A 19,014-nucleotide genomic window follows, 5' to 3' on the forward strand; every position below is an offset into this window, starting at 1 on the left:
AGAACTAGATGAGCTATGGTGGGGACACAAGTCGAACACACAATACATGTTAAAATGAAGAGATTGGAACTCAAGTGAATTAGGTTCCAAGATAGATTAGCTTGGACTCATAAACACAATCTTGAGTGACTTAAACTGAATGTATCATTACCATTGAAATGAGTGTCAAGTACATGCCTTTATAGCCTTTTAAATAGTACCACTCTCCTCACTGTGCATATGGGATTATGAACCCTCCTCCTAGAACATACATCATTTGTCTATCTTCTAGCGTCTTCAGGGCATACATCTAGCCTCTATGGGCAACCATCATTTGCTATTCTCAACACCCCCCCTCCAATGATGATTCTCTACCCTTGCTGGCTTTTTGCCCCCCCTGCATGTGAACATGGACCAAGAGACTAGCTCTTTGGCAGCCTAGTCAAGTTAAGGCTTGAATCTTTACATCTTGGTAGGGTTTGTTACATCCACTATGGGAAGCAAATTCACTACAAGAAATAGAAAAAAAAACATGATCCACTAAGGGAATATTCTTTGTTGTCAGTTAGCGACGGAGATTTCTTTATCTTCTTCATACTTCTTTGGCATCCTTTGCTTTTCTCAATCTTCTTGGTCTTTGTTGGTCTTGGTCTTATGCTTTCGTCTTTCACTTGACAAGTTCTCTTTGGCATACATGATATCGATTTTGGGATACATGATTTGCGGGATTTTTTTTGGCTTGATGGATAGACAATCACTATAAAGGTTTGACATGGCAATGGATTTTGGAGAAGTGTAGGTGTGAATAAGTGTGGGAGAGATGTTTGCACTGGAAAAAACCTCTATGGGCTAAGAGACTAGATGGATGTGTAGCTTTTAGAACATGATGTTTGTTTGCATTAATAAGCCTCATTTTATCTTGTGCTGAATTTCCCCATAGCAAAAATACAACTCCAAATTTCTGTTGTGCCACTGTCGCACAATGGCAGCATCTATGAACATCTCCCATCCCTTCTTGGCATGAGAATTTTCTTGGCCACCATGGACTATAAGAATAGTTTTCAGCAACAACACTCCCTGGTATGAGCCTAACATTTCATGTGGCATGTGCAGAGGCCTTGTTCAGCTCCATTCTGATTTCTTGCTCCTGGCTTAGCTCCATCGTTGTGTCGGATTGCATTTGCACATCCTCTCCCGTTCTTGAAGGGCCGTGCTTGGAAGCAAGGAGACTCTCGCTCGGTTCAAACGCCTGATTCTTAACACGGGGCTTCTTCTCCTTGTGTACCTTTTCTTCCGCTTCTTCTTCTTGCTCATTTCCTTTCAAGGTTGTTGTCATCTCCGTAGCAAGCCTCTTGTGATTTTTAAAGAGACCAGCAATAGTTTTCATCTTTATGGATTTACTCTCTCTCTCTCTCTCTCTCTCTCTCTCTCTCTCTAGATGACATTGTGTTGGTCTCAGACTCAGCTCAGGGATTACAGCAGCATTTATTAGCATTGGATGATTTTTGCATACAGAGAGGCATGACAGTGAACCTTGGTAAAACCAAGGTTCTTATATTCCATACATCAGCTCAGATACGCAGACAGAGTATTTTCATGGCAGCAGGAGGGAGTATTGAGGTCACTGGATCATATGTATATTTGGGAGTCACCTTTACAGCAGCTTCAGGGACTTTCTCGATGACACAGGCAGCTCGTGACCGCCTCACTAGAGGATACTCGGCATTGGCTCTTATGGAGCGATAGTGTTATCAGGCACATTTCTAGGAGCCCCGCACCAAGGGTTGGCTCTTTGATACTCTAGTCACTCCAGCACTGAAGTATGGAGCCGCTATATGGGGGCCAGGCCTTGCCGATTATGTATGGACATTGATGGAGAGACCTCAAGTGATCATGATATCTAGATTGATTTGCAGCAAGGCCTCAGTCCCACATAACATTGTGCGAGCAGAGCTTGCCACACCGCCCATGCTAGTCGAGACATTATTTCAGACAGTCTGCTTCCTAATCAGATTGTAGGATATGGACAGAGATCGCATTGCATATAGAGCATATATGGCATCTCAGGAGATGGCTCGAGCGGGGGATACCACATCATGGTATGCACAGACTAGAGCTTGGTTTGACAGACATGGGCTGGACATTGATAGACTCCCACCTCTTCTATATGATACTCAGGCTCCCACTTACACCCTCTCTCTCTCTGAGAGGAACAAAGTCATCAGACAGGAGATATGGCATATTTATATACAGAGGACATGGGTCAACCCTGCACAGCCGCTGCCATCGAAGATGGCACATTATTATACAGAGTTCTTGAGCATATCAGAGCAGGGATTCATAGAGATTCCGAGATATATGCAGATCTATATGCCACATCGATTGAGAGTTCTTATTGGACAGCTCAGGGTATCATCACATCAGCTTACGATTGAGAGTGGCAGAGCCAGTGGCATCCCACAGGAGGAGAGGATATGCCCCCTTTGCAGATCAGAGGTGGAGAGTGAGGAGCATTTTGTTCTCAGATGCCCGGCATACTCAGAGTTGAGATCTAGATACACATTGAGCAGCTCACTTCAGGGATGTATGACTGATATGGATCAGAGATCATTTGGCCGTTTTCTGGGAGAGGCATGGCACATCAGAGAGCAGAGCACACAGCGGGTCCCAGTCAGAGAGGGGCCCACCCAGACGACTATTACACAGTTCTTTCAGACAGACAGAGTGAGAGCTACTATACCAGCCTCCAGCCAGACCTCCGGGCTCACACTACAGCAGGCTGAGGACCAGCGTACCCGACGCCGCACGAGGATCCGGGGGTTTCGAACCCCACAGCCACACCGACATGAGATCCGGAGGATTCTTGATCTACATCGATAGCAGACTGAGATCCGACGACACTCGACACATTGGATCTCAGATCTCCAGTTTGCTCTTTCTCCACCGTCGATGTACCACATCCTGCATCCAGGAGGGATCACCTGCTATTAGCGACTTCGACGACTGCTACTACATCCCAGGATAGTATATCTCCCTGCATCTGTTACATATATACATCGCACCACTTTATCACAGCCGACAGTTGTTCCCCTATCACAGCCGACATTTGTTCCCCTTTTGTAGCCATTATCTGGAGTACCAAAGCTACATACGCACATACACATATACGACACTTATCACACTCACAGCATCGTATTTTCAGTTTCCAGTTTTTAGCTTTTCATTCAGCACTTTTATTTTGGATAGCTGGACCTCATCAGTTGTATCACAGTTTGTCTCATAGGCCAGTTTTGGTCTTTAGAAGACGTTAATATAACTTTCTTTCTTTCTTTTCTTTCTCTCTCTCTCTCTCTCTCTCTCTCTCTCTCTCTCTCTCTCTCTCTCTCTCTCTCTCTCTCTCTCTCTCTCTCTCTCTCTCTCTCTCTCTCTCTCTCTCTCTCTCTCTCTCTCTCTCTCTCTCTCTCTCTCTCTCTCTCTCTCTCTCTCTCTCTCTCTCTCTCTCTCTCTCTCTCTCTCTCTCTCTCTCTCTCTCTATGGCGGCCTCTAACAGAAGCTATTTTGTTGTTGCAACTAAACCATGAGAGAGGGAAAGAAAAATATAGGGCAAAGGCATAAGCACAGACATAGGGTGTCTTCTTCCTATCATTCACCACAGTTGCTCTTCGGGAGGACCTCATCTTGCCACATGTGCCTCCATCGTAGGATCCCGTTCCATCTCTATAGGCTCCAGCCCTTCTTCTGCCTCCATACACTTGACATAAGATGGCTTTAGAGATTGGAATGAAATTATACTTGTATAAGGAGAAGAATGAAGGGGGGACAAATTATAGAGCTTGCAAAGAAGAAAGCACACCCCTCGCTACCTAGCTCAGCCATGGCTCTGATACCATGTTGAGGATCATGGACCTAGAACTAGATGAGCTATGGTGGACGCAAGTCGAACACACGACACATGATAAAGAGAAGAGATTGTAACTCAAGTGAATTAGGTTCCAAGAAGGATTAGCTTGGACTCATAAACACAATCTTGAGTGACTCAAACTGAAAGTCCCATTACCATTGAAATGAGTGTCAACTACATGCCTTTATAGCCTTTTGAATAGTACCACTCTCCTCACTATGCACATGGGATTCTGAACCCTCTTCCTAGAACATACATCATTTGTCTATCTTCTAGCCTCTTCAGGGCATACATCTAGCCTCTATGGGCAACCATCATTTACTATTATCAACAAGACATAGAGTGTGGTTGAGTAGGTTGAAGGGATCCATATTAGGCACTTGCTCATGCATATTACCATGATAATCTTGTGCTGAGCTAAGTTCATCGTTCATTGAGGTCATGGAGTCCCTAATCTCCCTCTAGACCTCTTCATGGTCCTTACTTTTGCCTATCTGGTGGGGCTATTAGTAAATGGGGTATAATGTTTAGTGGGAAAATCCAATTGATGAGATTTTTTATTTAAATTGAAGGGGAGGAACTCCTCTTTGAGATGAGTTATTAAGATTTGTGATAGAAAATTATCAAATAATTTTGCAATTGGATTTCTATGCGTGTCTTGGAGTGGTCTATACCTTGTCCACAGTTACCTCAGTGCACAAAAATAGCCATAACTTTTATAGTATGGCTTTGATTGGGGAGATTTTTTATTCAAACTGAAGGGGGAAAAGTCCTCTACCAGAGGAGCTATAGGGTTCACTCCCAGGTGAGTACAAAATTTTTTGTAATTGGATCTTTGTGGCTATTCTTGAGTGATTGTGGCTAAAATATTGTTAGTCCCATTTCCCAATTGCACTATATAAGTGGCTCATGGGCCGAGGGGCCTAAGCGTCATCATGAATAACATCCTTGGCATACTGAGCATAATCCCAAGTACATTTACATGTCCATTTGCTCTATCATCACTACATAAGTAGATCTTAGTGCCATACATCTCCTTTGACCACATATATGTCAAGTGTCATACATGGGCGCCATGAGCACTGAAAGTATGTCCAAATGGGAGTATTTCATCAGAAGTGGGGTGACCTTGGAGTGTACCTACCCCTACATAAAAATATTGGGCTCCGAATCACTAGGAGGTGGGCAAAGTTTCCCCCTAGGCTGGGTTAAGCACCCCTTCAAGGTCTTAAGTGGTAAGGGAGGGTCACCTCTCTTTTGGCTTACCACCTCGCTTGGCATTGGCCTTTTTCCTCGATCGAAGTATATACGGTAGGCATTTTTAATTAAGCAACTAGCATGAGCTGCATTGGAAAGTAAGCATTGGGTCTTTTGGTGAGATACAAGGATGAAACAAGAGCTTGGGTAGGCCTTACCTCGATAGTTCAATGACTTACGGGCTACTACTTACCCTTTTTACAATGGCTTACTATCCACTTGGGATTAATTCAAGGCATAAAAGATCAAGTAAGAGTTAATGTCAGCAAAAGCAATTGATTGAGAGTTAATCATGATGCATTGGAAGGCAAATGGGTCATTGATTTCAAGTGGGTAACATGCATACAATGAAAGATTTAGCCAAGATTAAGATGAGAGACTAAGATTGGATTGACATACCTCTTCAATGTTTGGAGAAGATAGATGAAGCATGATCCAGCATGATGCCAATTTCACCATCAAGCAAGCTGGTTGATTAGAGCACTCCAATGGATGAAGCCTTCAAAGATTCGATGCTTCCACTGATGGTGGAGACTCCCATGCTTGTCTGAGCTTAATCTTCAATAGTAGTGGAAAGCTTCAAAGAAAGCTTTCATGGCTACCGACACGATTCCTTCATATGTTGAGTTTTATGCCTTCAATTCAGGGAAGAGGGGTCAAAAGGGGCTGAAGGATCTCTTGAGGGTTGAAGTTCTAAGGATTGCGGGCTGCTTTGAGAGCTTGGGTTTGGCTTTAATGGCTATTCAAGGTAGGGTATAGCAGTGAGCTGAGATTTGCGGGAGGTGGGAGCTCAAATGTTGAGGAATGAGGGCCAAGACCTGATCAAGGTAGGGTACAATAGTGAACTGAGATTTGCAGGAGGTGGGAGCACAAATGTTGAGGAATGAGATCCAAGACCCAATCAAGGAGGTGAAGGGGAATTGTGAGAGCCATGGGGGAGCTCCAGGAAATTTGATCATAGCTAGGAAAGAGCTAAAAGACGACAAGGGTAGTAGTGCAATTTGTGCCACAAATTATGGGTTGCTTCCTGATGGCTTTTGTCACGGTCTCACCTAGCCTATGGGGTGCTTTGCCAGTTTGGTGCCAAGGATCAAGAGAAAATGGTGGTTGATGTCCTAGATGTACTTGAGAGGAGATCTTGGAGCTTCTTGTGGTTGGCAGCCATGGCAGCTTGAAAGAGAAGAGAGAGAAGTGGACTGTAATGAAAAGTAACTAAGATTTTTGCCCTCTTCTAACTTCTGAGTCTCCAACTTTGGTCTTGGAACCCCTAAAAATTGCATGAAAAGAAGTGACGACCTGCTAGGTTAGCCATTTTACCTCCAGATATATATATTAGTCTCCAACCATAGCTCCTTCTTGCTCCAAAAAGTTATAACTAACTGTGGTCATTCTTGTTGTACCTATACCTGTGACCTGAGTAACTAGGGTTTCATATTTGAAAAGGAAAGTAGATGGAGAAAGAGGAAAGAAGAAAAGGCCCAAAGCCTAATGCTCTGATACCACTTGTAATGAATGAAGCTTAGAAGAGAGAGGAGAATGAGATGGAGAGAGAAAGAGAGAAAAAAGACTAGAAGAGGAGAGAGAAAGATAGGAAAGAGGGAAGAAAGGAGGAAGCCATGGAAACTAGAGATGAAGGTGAAGAGTATGTTCTTGATAATATCCGGACGCCCTAACTAGGATTCCTTACACCATATATACCCTGTTGGTGAGATTGGTATTTCCCATTCTGACCCCCTTGTCTATCTCGTTTATCCCACTCTTTACATATAGCTTCTCTTTTAGAATTGGAATTGAATATTCAATATCTTCTAGAATCTTGTCTCTTGTAGTATGCCCAATATATGCTTAACCTCATAAATGAATATCTTTGAGATCAGATCATGTGTTGTCCACTTGTAGTTCATGTCATTGCACATTCTCTTGATATCCTTGGCCAATCAATTGTTATATGAAAGTCTCAAACGTATCAACACTTTGAAAGTGTCCAACAAGGTCTACTTTTTGCATATTTGCCATTCTTATAATGGCTTCACTAATGAAAGCTTTACACTCATGTTTTGTGAGTGTCTCTCTTTGCAATGTTCACTCATGTATACCTTGGAGATGTAAAAATATATTCACATAATAAAATTAGTTTTTGAATTACATAATCTAACTATCTATTAAAATAAATATTTATCAATAAACATTTTATCATCATAATCATTATCATATTAAGTTTTATTTTTAGTAAGCTAATTATGGTACTCTAATACTTCATAATCTCATAAGCAAGTTGTTGGGGATTGTTATACACTTTTATGATAGATACTAAGCACTAATTCCTAAAATGTTTCTAACTATGCACACTAATACATAAAGAAAGCATGTTAAATCATGAGTACAACACATTATTGTGCAATATAGCCATACAAGCATACTAAACATGATTTGTAAAAGAACTTTCACTTCATTTTAAACAAGGTCTATAGAGAAATTTTCACCTCATTATTTACATGGTACAAGGTGCAAGCATATTGCATCAATCTAAGATTTTTCCTCACCTTCAAATTATATTTTTTCTTATTCTAAACATGTTGGTGTAAGATGCATGTAATGTGATACCAGGGTGTTACTAACACATTCGTTTCTAACCTTTAATATGTTGCTGCAAAATCCATGCAAATTGGCTCCAAGGTGTTACTAAAATCTATCATTTTTTGGTTCCTAACTTATATTCATTCCTAATCCTAAACACTTTGGTGCAGGATGCATGCAAACTGGCACAAGGTGTTACTAATATCTAGCATTGTCATTTATATTTTTTATTATTTGTTTATTTATTTATTTTAATCGCTTTTAAAACATTTAGCAATTTAAAAAATGCCATGGAGTAGTAGATTTACTAGGTACTATAATGATATAGAGTTAAAATTACGATCATTTAGCTCTTTCATACAAATAAACTATCAATCTAAAGCTTTTGTTTATATAAAAATGTTTATCTTTTGTACAAAATAATTATTTCACTCGAAAGATTATTTCATACGAAAGAATTCTTTTGTACAAAAGATTAGAGAAAAAGTACAAAAGATACGATATGAAAATTAAGAAGTTACACGAAATCTACAGGGCTATTGAATATACAAAATGTATTTTTGCATGAGTGAGCGAAACCAAGTGATCATGCATGCTTGTGTTCAATTGGACAAGTTCAAGAATTAGCAATACCATGACTATCCTTGGGGACAAAGATGACCGTTAGCAAGACCATCTACTCTCTTATACTCTTAACTACTACTTCATGTGATTGAGATACGTATATGTGCAATCCTATGGTATTCAATGTGTGATTAGCCACATTCACACATCTACACACTCCATGTTGAGACAACTAGATAACTCTAAAGGTGTATGCTAGTGTTCCAACTCTACCAAGAGGATGCAAAGTCAAAGAATCATTACATGTGTTGTCTCTTGTGATACAAGAGCCTCCTTACTAAAAGGGTCTCTTTCACACACTTCATGAGACCAATGGACCAACACCAACTCTATCTACATGACTTTCAAAGCACAAGGACTCCCAACTATTGGCGATTGAGCAGACATAGGAAGCATCCTTTTCACACTTGATGAGAGTACCAAACCAATGCCACCTCAATCTCTACCTACTTGAGTTTTGCCAACATAGAGACTCCATGTTGTGCCAACCACTAAGGCAACATCCGAGGCCCACATAGTGTCCTTATAAACTTCTTCCACCCCTTGGGACCATTGTTAAATACCAACCATACTAGTAACATGATTGTTATCCCTCCCAATCTAAGGACAACACCCATCCTTGGGTGGTGATAATAGATAGAGCGATAGAGATCATCAAGGCCCGCAACTCACATTCCAAGAGGAGAGTCAAAGGCTACCATTATGAATAGGTCCAACACATCATCATGCATTTCTAAGGGCACCCTAACTACAACATCAATAAGTACATCTTTGCCATATATTTTAACGGCTCCCTACTCAAGCCCTTTTCCCTAGCATTGTTATACTATCTTATGGGACACATGTAAACCACCCTAGTATTGGATGTCATGATTGTAAGATACTACATAGTCTAGCATGCTTTTATCAATTAGCACTGTTGTACTATCTTACAAGACACATACATACGCCCTAGTATTGTTTGTCATGATTGTAAGATCCAAAGTAGTCTTGAGCCCTTTTCCCTAACATTGTTATACTATCCTATGAGACGTATGCAAACCACCCTGCAATTTCATTGGAGGTGCTCTATTGTGCATGCATGTTCCATGAAATTCCTACAAAACAAGCTGGTAGAGGTATTAGTTGTAACTTTAAGTGTAAGCAGTTTATGTTAAATGCATTAGCAGTTTAAAGATGCCCTTAATCTCTTAGAAAACATACTAAGCAACAAGCGAGAAAAATGCAACCTCAACATAGAAAGCATCAAAACACACAAAGGCCTTACAGAGCGTGTTTTACAAGAATGCAAAAAGCATACATCTTGATGCAATGCAACTCAATGTTACAAGGGATTGGTACACTTGCCCATGGTCGTTCTTGTGGCCAAAAAGTGGACGTGGTTGATCAAAATGATTGGGGTATATAAAATACACATGACCACAAGAATTATGGTTTGACTGTAAATGTGGTTGTGCGGATATTTGCAGGCTGCAACTAATTGTCTCATTTTTTCTAAGAGTCCTCCATCTCAAAAGAACACCTGTCCAACCAACGGCTTTGTTGGTTTAAATTGAATCTCGCATTAAATACCAAAACTGCCACTAGCATCGGGAAGTATTTTGTGGTATTAGAGTTCCTTTTTCCATCTGGAACCTGCCCCTTCTGGTGCTGTGAGAATCTTGATCAACTTGAGCAATCCTTTGATCCTTTCCAACCAACTCATACTGTACAAGGTCTCCACTAAGGCCTTTTCAAACTCAAAGGCATTGTCAGCAACAGGGTACTGAGAGACAGAGATAAGAGTTTTTAATATTCTTCAGAGCATGAAAATTTATAGGGTCACCTTTCTGAACAATGAAAAAAAGGAAACAGGGTACAGTAATGAACCATGAAAGAGTTCTAACCTGGATAGGCTTTGGAATAACTGTCTTTATAAACTTGAACCTGTCCTCAACGACTGCCTTGACCAGGCAGCATGCTCGCAGACCTTCAATTCCTGCAAATCTTCCGAAACCGCTTTCTTTGACACCACCAAAAGGAAGAGACTGTCCATTAAGAAAAGTATAACATCCTGAGACATTCAAACTGACGTATTTTTTAAGATGTACGAACAGAAAGGCAAATGCTTGGGTGATTAAAAAGTGATGATGACGATGCAAACTTTGCCTTGTATTACAGAAAAACATAGCCAGGAGCCGGCCACTTTAGATCTTCTGTTTTAAACATTTAAATAAGAATCACATGGGCAGCCCATGCTATAAGATTAAAAAGGACCAGCTGCGATTATTATCAAATCATTTGCCTTAGCACAATCTCAATCTCACAATATGTGACATCATGTCAGAAATTCCCGTTTGACAAAGCAGAATACCTAGAGTAGGATTGTTCCATCCACTACAGATTTCATTGGGCAGTACAAAGGAATGGATAACTGTGATCGAACAAAGTCCGTCTAACTAAGACATGACGTTTTATCCCAACAAGAAACAGGTGTCGATACACTCAAAGTTGGTATGGCTCTTTGCAAACCAGGTTTCTTGACAAATAGTTTGTGCTAATAGCATCAATCAGAGTGCATGATTCAATAGTCACTTTTGAAGAGTTGTTTTAACTGTTTAGATACAACATGTAGCATGATTATAGACGTTCAAGGTGGTCAAACACAAAGAGAGAGACAAATATTGATAGATTTGTTCCGAGTGTCAGAATCAGATAAATGGACTTAAACGTCTGTCTCTTATAAATTCTACATGAAATACTTTGCAACAGACTTCAGTCAATACATGTAAATGTATAGCTCAATCTCCTGTAGGAGTTGAGTTCGAGAAAGCAGACATTTATCAAGCCAAGGATAAGATTTCAATGTTGAAAGTAACTTAACTGGCCAAACTCAAGGTTCCATGGGCAGATCTAACTTTGAAGAACCCTGCCCTATTGTTTACATGTTCCGAATGGACCACAAGGTCTCTATCTATATAGGTCACAAAGATTCACTAGCTGTTGCATATGATCCTGTGTTGACTGCCAAAACAATTGGGTGATCCCACAACTTGCCAATCAAGATGCTTCAGTAGACTGGATCAAGCACCTTTCTTTTCTGAATGAGTCCCCCAAGACCTTACATAGTAACAAGAAACATATTTGCTATTCACCTTATCCAGAGTGTAGGTGAAACTTCCACTTGGAACTTCATCACTACCATGCATAAGGTGTTCCCTAGTTTTCTGTTCAAGGATCAAAACGATTTTTTGGGATTTCACTGGGTCAGGACATCAGGAGCTTCAGCCAAACAGCTGGTATGCGTACCAATTTACTGAAGCTCTCTTTAGAGATGGCCCTTGGCCAAGCATGTAGCTACACAATCCCTTCTTTGAGTTCTCAATCTGCAAAGCTTGTGTAAATTCACACTTCCAGAGCTTGTTCAGTTGGAGTTAAGCTCACTTCACGTTTAGGAAAAAGAGTAAATAGATCTGAGTACAGACAACATGCTTTGAATCACCTGACACATATAAGTGACTGCAAAGTCATTTATGGAAGCAAATCCACAATGCACTCTAGCAGCTATTTGGTTGGCACGCTGCTGGTTGGCAGAAAAAACTGAACAACCAAGTCCAAACTTTGAATCATTTGCCAAACGTACTGCCTCATCATCAGAATGAAACTTCATGATCGCAATAATTGGTCCAAAAATCTGCAAAAGAGGTAAAACGTTGGACGTCATCTCACGTCAGATCAACACCCATACAGCTAGGTTGAAAACATTTTCCCATGCCATTTGACATTATTACCTCCTCCTGCATTAGTCGCATTGAATGGTTCACATTTAATATTACTGTGGGCGGAAAGAACTGACCAACAACACTAGTATTAAGGCTACCAATATAAAGCCTCCCACGAACTGCTATTTCTGCACCTTTCGCTATTGCATCATCCACAAGGCTTTGCAATGAGTCTGTATGCTCAGGTAAACAGATTGCTCCCATGTCATATATCCCATCAAGTGGATTCCCCTATTTCACACAAACTTTAGTGTCATAGAAGCCTGAACTAAAAACCTAGGCAATAGAATCCAGAGACCCCAACCAAGACATGCAGAGGTGTTACGTGACGAAGCGTAGTACAATCACTGATTGAAACAAACATCTAGACGATAACATCATGGCATAATCAGGAAAAATTATGATCTTAAATGGTTGGACACAGCTTAAAAGTTTCCAAAAGAACACAAATGTGGGACGTGTTAACAGTTAAATTGCTATATCAAACTCATAATTCATATGTCTGAAGTATAAAACATCATATTTACAGTATGTTTATAATTTATTGATCTGCAGTAATAGACAGTGCATCTTCATGCTGTAAACTTAAAGATATCTCAGTTAATCAGACTAAGATTGGTTGCTTTGAGGGATTATTTTGTGGAGAATGAGCTGACAGTGACTTAGGGAGAAGTTGCAGGTCATTCACTTCTAGGCCAAGTGAATATGTCAAAGGTTTCCACAGCAGAGAGCATCTGAGGTATTCAGCTAGATATCATTCACTCCATGAGAGGTGAGAGAAAACTACAATGAGACTCAGAAAATTTATGAGAAGTGAGACCTTTTTGTGACTTTAACAGCCAGATCCCTTTCACTAAGACAGAGGAGACATGAAGCAGTCGTCAAAGCCACTAGCGTGCCTCCCAACCCCAAAACCAAAACAAAGGGGAAAGGAAGTACTAGAATGTTAGCCTAGGAGCTCCACTTTACCTCTCTCACTTTGTACCTGTTGGAGAGTATTATCGCCCTCCATCTAACACATGTATTGGGGAACTTTTGTAGCTCAACGGGCTTTTCTTCAACAACGATCGGACTGATTTCTTTTGTTGTTTTCATCCAGTGAAAAAAACCTACATTGTACTTTACAGACATTTTCAAATTCTGACTAAGATTGCCAAATATATCTATGCGTTTGCCTATTGTGCTGCCGCAACCCTCTTTTGATGGACTTCCTCCCTATTCTCTCTAAATCTGAAGACCTCTCTTTTTTCAGTCCCTTTGTTCTTCACACAATAAGAAAGGTGTTCAACCCATGAAGTTTAGAGCACTTGAAGAGCTAGACTAGCGAAGTCAAAGGTGTAATACAATAGTTAGGGATACAAGGGTTGGGTAAGGATGCTTCCCCTTAAAATGGCCAGCGTGGTAGCTCTTTGACTCTTTCACTCTACGCTCATGTTATCCACCAACATGTACCCATGGCAGTTCAATATTTATGCCCAATCCGTTTTCTGCATCTTCTGGTCTTGCATAAGCATTGACCATGAAATTGTGTGTGCCTGTAGGGCTGTACAAAATCCTCCTCTTTACATGTGGTGGTAGAGATGGAAAGAATGTTGTGGCTCCCAAAGTATACAAAGCCAAACAGGAAGGAGATTCAGTAGTGCCAATACGTTGAGAGAAGACATGCTTGCCAACAATTGCAGTTGTGCCAAAATGGATGCAAATCCAATTGATGATTGCCTAAATAGCATGAAGAATGTTTGTCCAAACCCAAGATTATTGTGAAGCATTGTCTAGGAGTGAACTGTTATATTACTGAAATCAACATGTTCTATGACTTTCCTTACATTGACACTCTCTATTCGTTGCATAACTTTATTTTTTATGCAAATGAAACTCCTTTGCAATGGCACATATTTTATAAATCATGCAGATAACAAGGATCCCCGTAAATCCCCTCAAAAAATAGTTTAGTAATTCTACAGGTTTGTAGAATTCCCAAATAGCAAAGTCCCTTTGCAATTCCCAAATGATTCTGTGATATTTTAAAAAAGAACCCTAGTAAAATTCCAACTTAGCCTTCCAGAATGACCATCATGACCTAACTTTTTTGACAATTACAGACCTGCCCCATTGTACATATTGTCCCACGTTGGCCAACTTGCCATCCAAATTGAGTTAAGTGCGCTGATAAGAGAGATTTTATTATACTTCCCTTCTACCACCAATTTGACTAGCATGAAAGTTCTGTTTAGATATGCTTTGTCTTTGATGACAAATTAGATGTCGAATTGTGCAACATTCCACCTCTGATTGAGGGCCATCAAGGCTATTACCACTTTGGTAATTCATTCCTTAAAAGGAAATAATGTGAGGGACTTCGAGTCAGAAGGACAAAGGTGTCAGCTTGATTACTCCAATAATCAAGAATGCTGATGCCTCTGGGTACATTTTGGAACTACTCTAACAATAGCAGAAACATATTGCCCTCGTGCAAAGGTACATTATCTCCTGAATATGCTGGGCTAGGGCAAAGCACACAGAAAACCGTCACTTTCTGATATCCAATATGTGTAGCATGTGTTCACCATTAAAATGCTCGCTAGTAAGTTTGCATTACAATAGAAAATTGACTGAATAAAGTAGTGTAAAGACAGAAAAGTATTCAAAGGTGACGTCTCTCAAGCATACCACTCTGACTGATTTAACTATCTTTGTAACATGGTTGACAAATTCTTGGTAAACAGCTGCATGTACATAAAACCTTTCTGCACCTGCACAATTTTGGCCACTTGACTGCAAAGCTGCTCTTACAGCAACCTGAGCAACCTGGCATCAAAAGATTGCTATGTTCAGGAAATGAAGAAAATGGGCTTTCAATCTACCCTATAGATACTGAAAATGTATCATATCCAAAGTAGTATCCTGCAAACTATCTCAGATCTCTCATGTATACTCAGACAGTGATCATCTTAATGAATTAATTTTTACCTCAGAAGCATTTACATCTTCACAAACAATAAAGGCATCCTTCCCTCCAAGCTCTAAAGTAACAGGTGTCAATGTCTGTGATGCTTTTTGCATTACCTGCACAAGATCAGACCAAAGAACTTAGAAAATGAAAGCTCAAGAATATAGAACAATTTATCAACCTAAAATATCATGAAAAAGACCAGAGCAGTTGCTGTACAAAATTTCTGACAGATGACTTTCTCCTCTAGTCTCTCCTCAAGCTGTGTGCCCAAGTCTAATAACTAATTAACAATGCAACAGATAACATGGCAACTGTCAACATGTCCAGGCCGGCAGATAAAACTAGTGGCTGAGAAAAATGCCTCAACAGTACATGCAGGGATTTCATCTGCATAACACTGGAGAATGCTGAAACAGCAATTTTGATGCCTGCTGCAGCAGCTTGCAGCAGAAAATAGTTAGTGTTTCACCTTGAGCAGTGCATGGGATGCAGAGCAATCACTCACAGCAGTGACAAGTGACAGGGAATGGGGAATGGGGACAGTGACAGGGATAAGGACATGACAGGATGAGCAGGGGATTGGAGCAACACTAGTAAAAACCATATCAGTTTTAAAATGCAATATTCAAAGAAAGAACTTTAAATTTTGGAAAATGGACCATCAAAATATCATGTTACCAAATTACCAGATCTCATTTAACCTAGAGAGAGTACTGACCTGTGACGGCAGGCTGTAGCTAGAGGACTTATCACTGGCTTCAAAGAACAACTAGCAGCAGCTTAACAAAATGTTTCCTCCACCTTCCCCACCCCCCCAGCCCAACAACGTCGAAGATTTTAAGACAGCCACTTATGTCACATGGAGGGACATATGCCTTGTCTATTGGGACCCTCTATACCTACCCAAAAAGCCGAGTTGGGCCAAAGATCGAGTATGAAGAGGAGGGGAGATGGACCTCATGGGTGATGGTTATTGTGTGCAGAAATATTCCCAATTTTTTATTTTTGTCATTTTCCCAAGGTCTTGCGATGTGATGATTGATCTCACCAATGTCCAAGAAGAGTGTGATCTGTTCTCCTTGATGGGGGATAGTTAAGACATCCGATGTTAGTTTGTGTGCTCTTGAAAACCTAAATGTTCTTAGTTAAGGACACCGATGCTTTGATACCATGTGAGGATATGAACTCTAGCCTCGTAGGTGAGAATACTAGGGCCAAGATAGAGTGCACAAAGATATACAAAAAACATGAATAACAAATGAGTGCTTAGAGAAATGGAATGAAATAATGCACCAAAATGAAGAGGAAACAAAAGGAATACAAAAGTATGGGGCCAAGTGTAATGTGGCCACAGCACAGATGGAAAAGAAACCAGAATAAGCCACCACCTCTCTAGAAGCGGGCTGAAGGGGGGACTGATGGACTCTTTGATGACTTCACAAACAGCAGGAGCATCGTATTTGTACAGACCCCGAATGTAGCAGCAGCCAGCCAATGTCAATGCCAGGCAACCAGGAAACAGAAAAAAACAGCAGATCAGGTATGTGGCATTGAATGACAGCCAACATGCAACTGTTTCTGTTAGCTGTGATGACAGTGAAAGCTGCATTTATGGCAGCATAGCCGGAGGACCTCCAACACAGGAAAAGGGTAGCAGATGTGGCACCTCCCAGGGCAGCAAGCCTGGCAGCAAAAACACACCTCTAGGGGCTTGTAGCAGTAGTTGTGCAGCCATCCTTACATTTGGGGGCAGGCACAGTACATGTGGCAGCAGATGATGATGGTGAGGAAAGTAGGACAGTAGTGTATCTATGTAAGAGCAGTCCAGAGGTCCACAGATGGAGAAGGATGAAAATGTAACAGCTTGGAAGGAGCAGAGGGCTGATGACGATGGCAACAATGATGGCCATGGTAGTATGGCAAAGGAGATGGGATGAAAGTGGCATGCCCAATGAGAATTGATTTTTATTCCAAATCAATTCCTTTTTGGGGCTCTACAAGAGCTGAATAAATTGGCCAATAATTTAAGGATTAATTTAGGCCTATTAATTTGTAGCTTAATGGGACCCTTCTAACCTATCAATCCAGTGTCCAAAGTGGTCTCCTCATGTTAGTATTGACCCACCCAAGACACAAATGGAGGGAGGTGCACCTCACTCAAAAATACCAGTTGGCAAGGATGGCCACCTCCCAACTGGGGGAGGACAAACCACTTTCAGGATGATTGGCAATCAATCCAACATCTTTATCACATCTAGACCTGGTGTTAAATTTGTACTATACCTATCAGTTTATATGAGCCAAATCCTCTCATGTTGCTCCTTTTTGGATATGGAGGTAATGGCTGTAAGTTACCATGGAGACCCAAGTCCCATACTACTGTGTAAAAATCACTAGAGAAGGCTCTTAAGGCAAAAGATCTCCATTAAGTGTACCTATAGCTCCTCGAGTATTTACACTCTGCTGTTAGTCCCCCTTTCAGCCTGCTCCTAGAGAGATGGAGAACTGTTATGGTTTCTCTTTTGACTTTGCTTTAAAACTCCACCTCCATTCCATACTTTGTTTTTCATTTCATGCATTATTTCAATTCATTTTCTATGAGCATGCATTTGTTAATTGTGTTGTGCACACATCTCTGTGCACTCTTTGTTAACCATAGTGTTCTCACTTACAATAATAGAATTCAGATCATCATAGGTCCAAAGGTACACGCAGGATAAGAGTAGACATAGAGCAAAGTTGTTCTCTTCCCAGGGTATCTACTTGCTTAGATCGGCTGGATATAAACTAGACCAGAGTTTTCAATGGATATGAGATTAGACAAACCTATACAGATAAAAGCTGACTTTTGATGTCATGCTAAATGACTTCAGAGAAAACAAAATTCAAAGAATAATGTGGTCACCATATGCAGAACTTACAAAATACCTTGTGAATGAAAATAGTGGTGCATATCAGTGATCAGACATGCATTGGCTGAAATGACAAAAGCTATGAACGTTGAACAAGCCATCAATTACAAATGAAACAAATTATAAAGAGCATGAAATGTAATTTTCTCTTGCTCACATCTTTTTCATTAAATATCCCACAATAGTAGCAAACTGGGTTTGCTTAAGCATGCTGAGGACAAATACCTCATAACCAAAGGTTGAGCTGCTAGAATGTTATAGAACACACTAATACCATGTAAAATCAAGACTGCTTAGGCTACATAGAGTAGTTACCATTCTTCCAACTCCCGTTGATCCAACAAAAATAACTTTGTCAACACAAGAAACAAGTGCTTCACCTGTTTCTGCATACCTGGCATCAAACAAATAAATGCTTCTATGACTAATTTTTGACTATTTTCACACTCCAACCTTACTTTTTTGCTTACAAAGCATGTAAACTAGATCCCTGTTACAAGCAGACCATCAAATCTACAAATGTCCACTCTCTAAAAAGGCTAGGAGCTAACTATCTTTTGGGCAAAAAGCCGCCAAATCCCATTCAGGAAAAAATCAAGTCTAGACGATACAGAAAAAATCACAGTAACCACAAATCATAATTAATACCATAACATAACCCCTTAGTTCAATAGGAAAATTCAAGAACTTCCAATGAACAAACACCTGCATTTTGCTCTTCTAGAGTTTGGATTTGTTGGCACAAAAAAAAAAGCACAACATACCCGGTTATCACATGGACAATGTCCGCAGGAGCATCTACAGCCTGGAGAGCTGATTGGATGATTTGCTGGTAAAACAAGGCTGACCAAGTTGCATGCTCTGAAACCTTTAATACCATATCAATGAAATAAACTTGATACAGTATTCACATGTCTTTTAACACGAGTCAGCATCAGAGATGAGAATTTTAATAGCAATGAAACAAATCAATGTTTTGGTGACAGTTGTAGAAGGATTTGTTTATGATCTATCTTCTGGAGTTCCACACAACTCTTGGCTAGTACATAT

The 19,014-nt window shown here is 40.4% G+C and overlaps 1 protein-coding gene across 3 annotated transcripts in view; it reads right to left on the reverse strand.

Annotated features, from left to right (window-relative positions):
- Positions 1-9,580: 9,580 nt before the first annotated feature.
- The window catches only part of ALDH22A1 (aldehyde dehydrogenase 22A1), a 36,287-nt gene continuing 26,853 nt past the window's right edge, over positions 9,581-19,014 (reverse strand). For all 3 annotated transcript variants that reach the window (XM_087692658.1, XM_087692655.1, XM_087692659.1), the window contains 8 exons: positions 18,729-18,832; positions 18,280-18,358; positions 15,070-15,165; positions 14,770-14,907; positions 12,109-12,330; positions 11,820-12,011; positions 10,225-10,365; positions 9,581-10,103 (listed from right to left, as the gene is read on the reverse strand). In XM_087692658.1, the coding sequence (XP_087548784.1) occupies positions 9,948-10,103; positions 10,225-10,365; positions 11,820-12,011; positions 12,109-12,330; positions 14,770-14,907; positions 15,070-15,165; positions 18,280-18,358; positions 18,729-18,832 (1,128 nt within the window). In that variant the 3' untranslated portion in view covers positions 9,581-9,947. The remainder of the gene's footprint in view (positions 10,104-10,224; positions 10,366-11,819; positions 12,012-12,108; positions 12,331-14,769; positions 14,908-15,069; positions 15,166-18,279; positions 18,359-18,728; positions 18,833-19,014) is intronic.

This window comes from Lygodium microphyllum, chromosome 14, assembly GCF_053477565.2.
Source record: "Lygodium microphyllum isolate KBCC chromosome 14, Lygodium_microphyllum_v1.1.10, whole genome shotgun sequence".
Classification (NCBI taxonomy): Eukaryota; Viridiplantae; Streptophyta; class Polypodiopsida; order Schizaeales; family Lygodiaceae; genus Lygodium; species Lygodium microphyllum.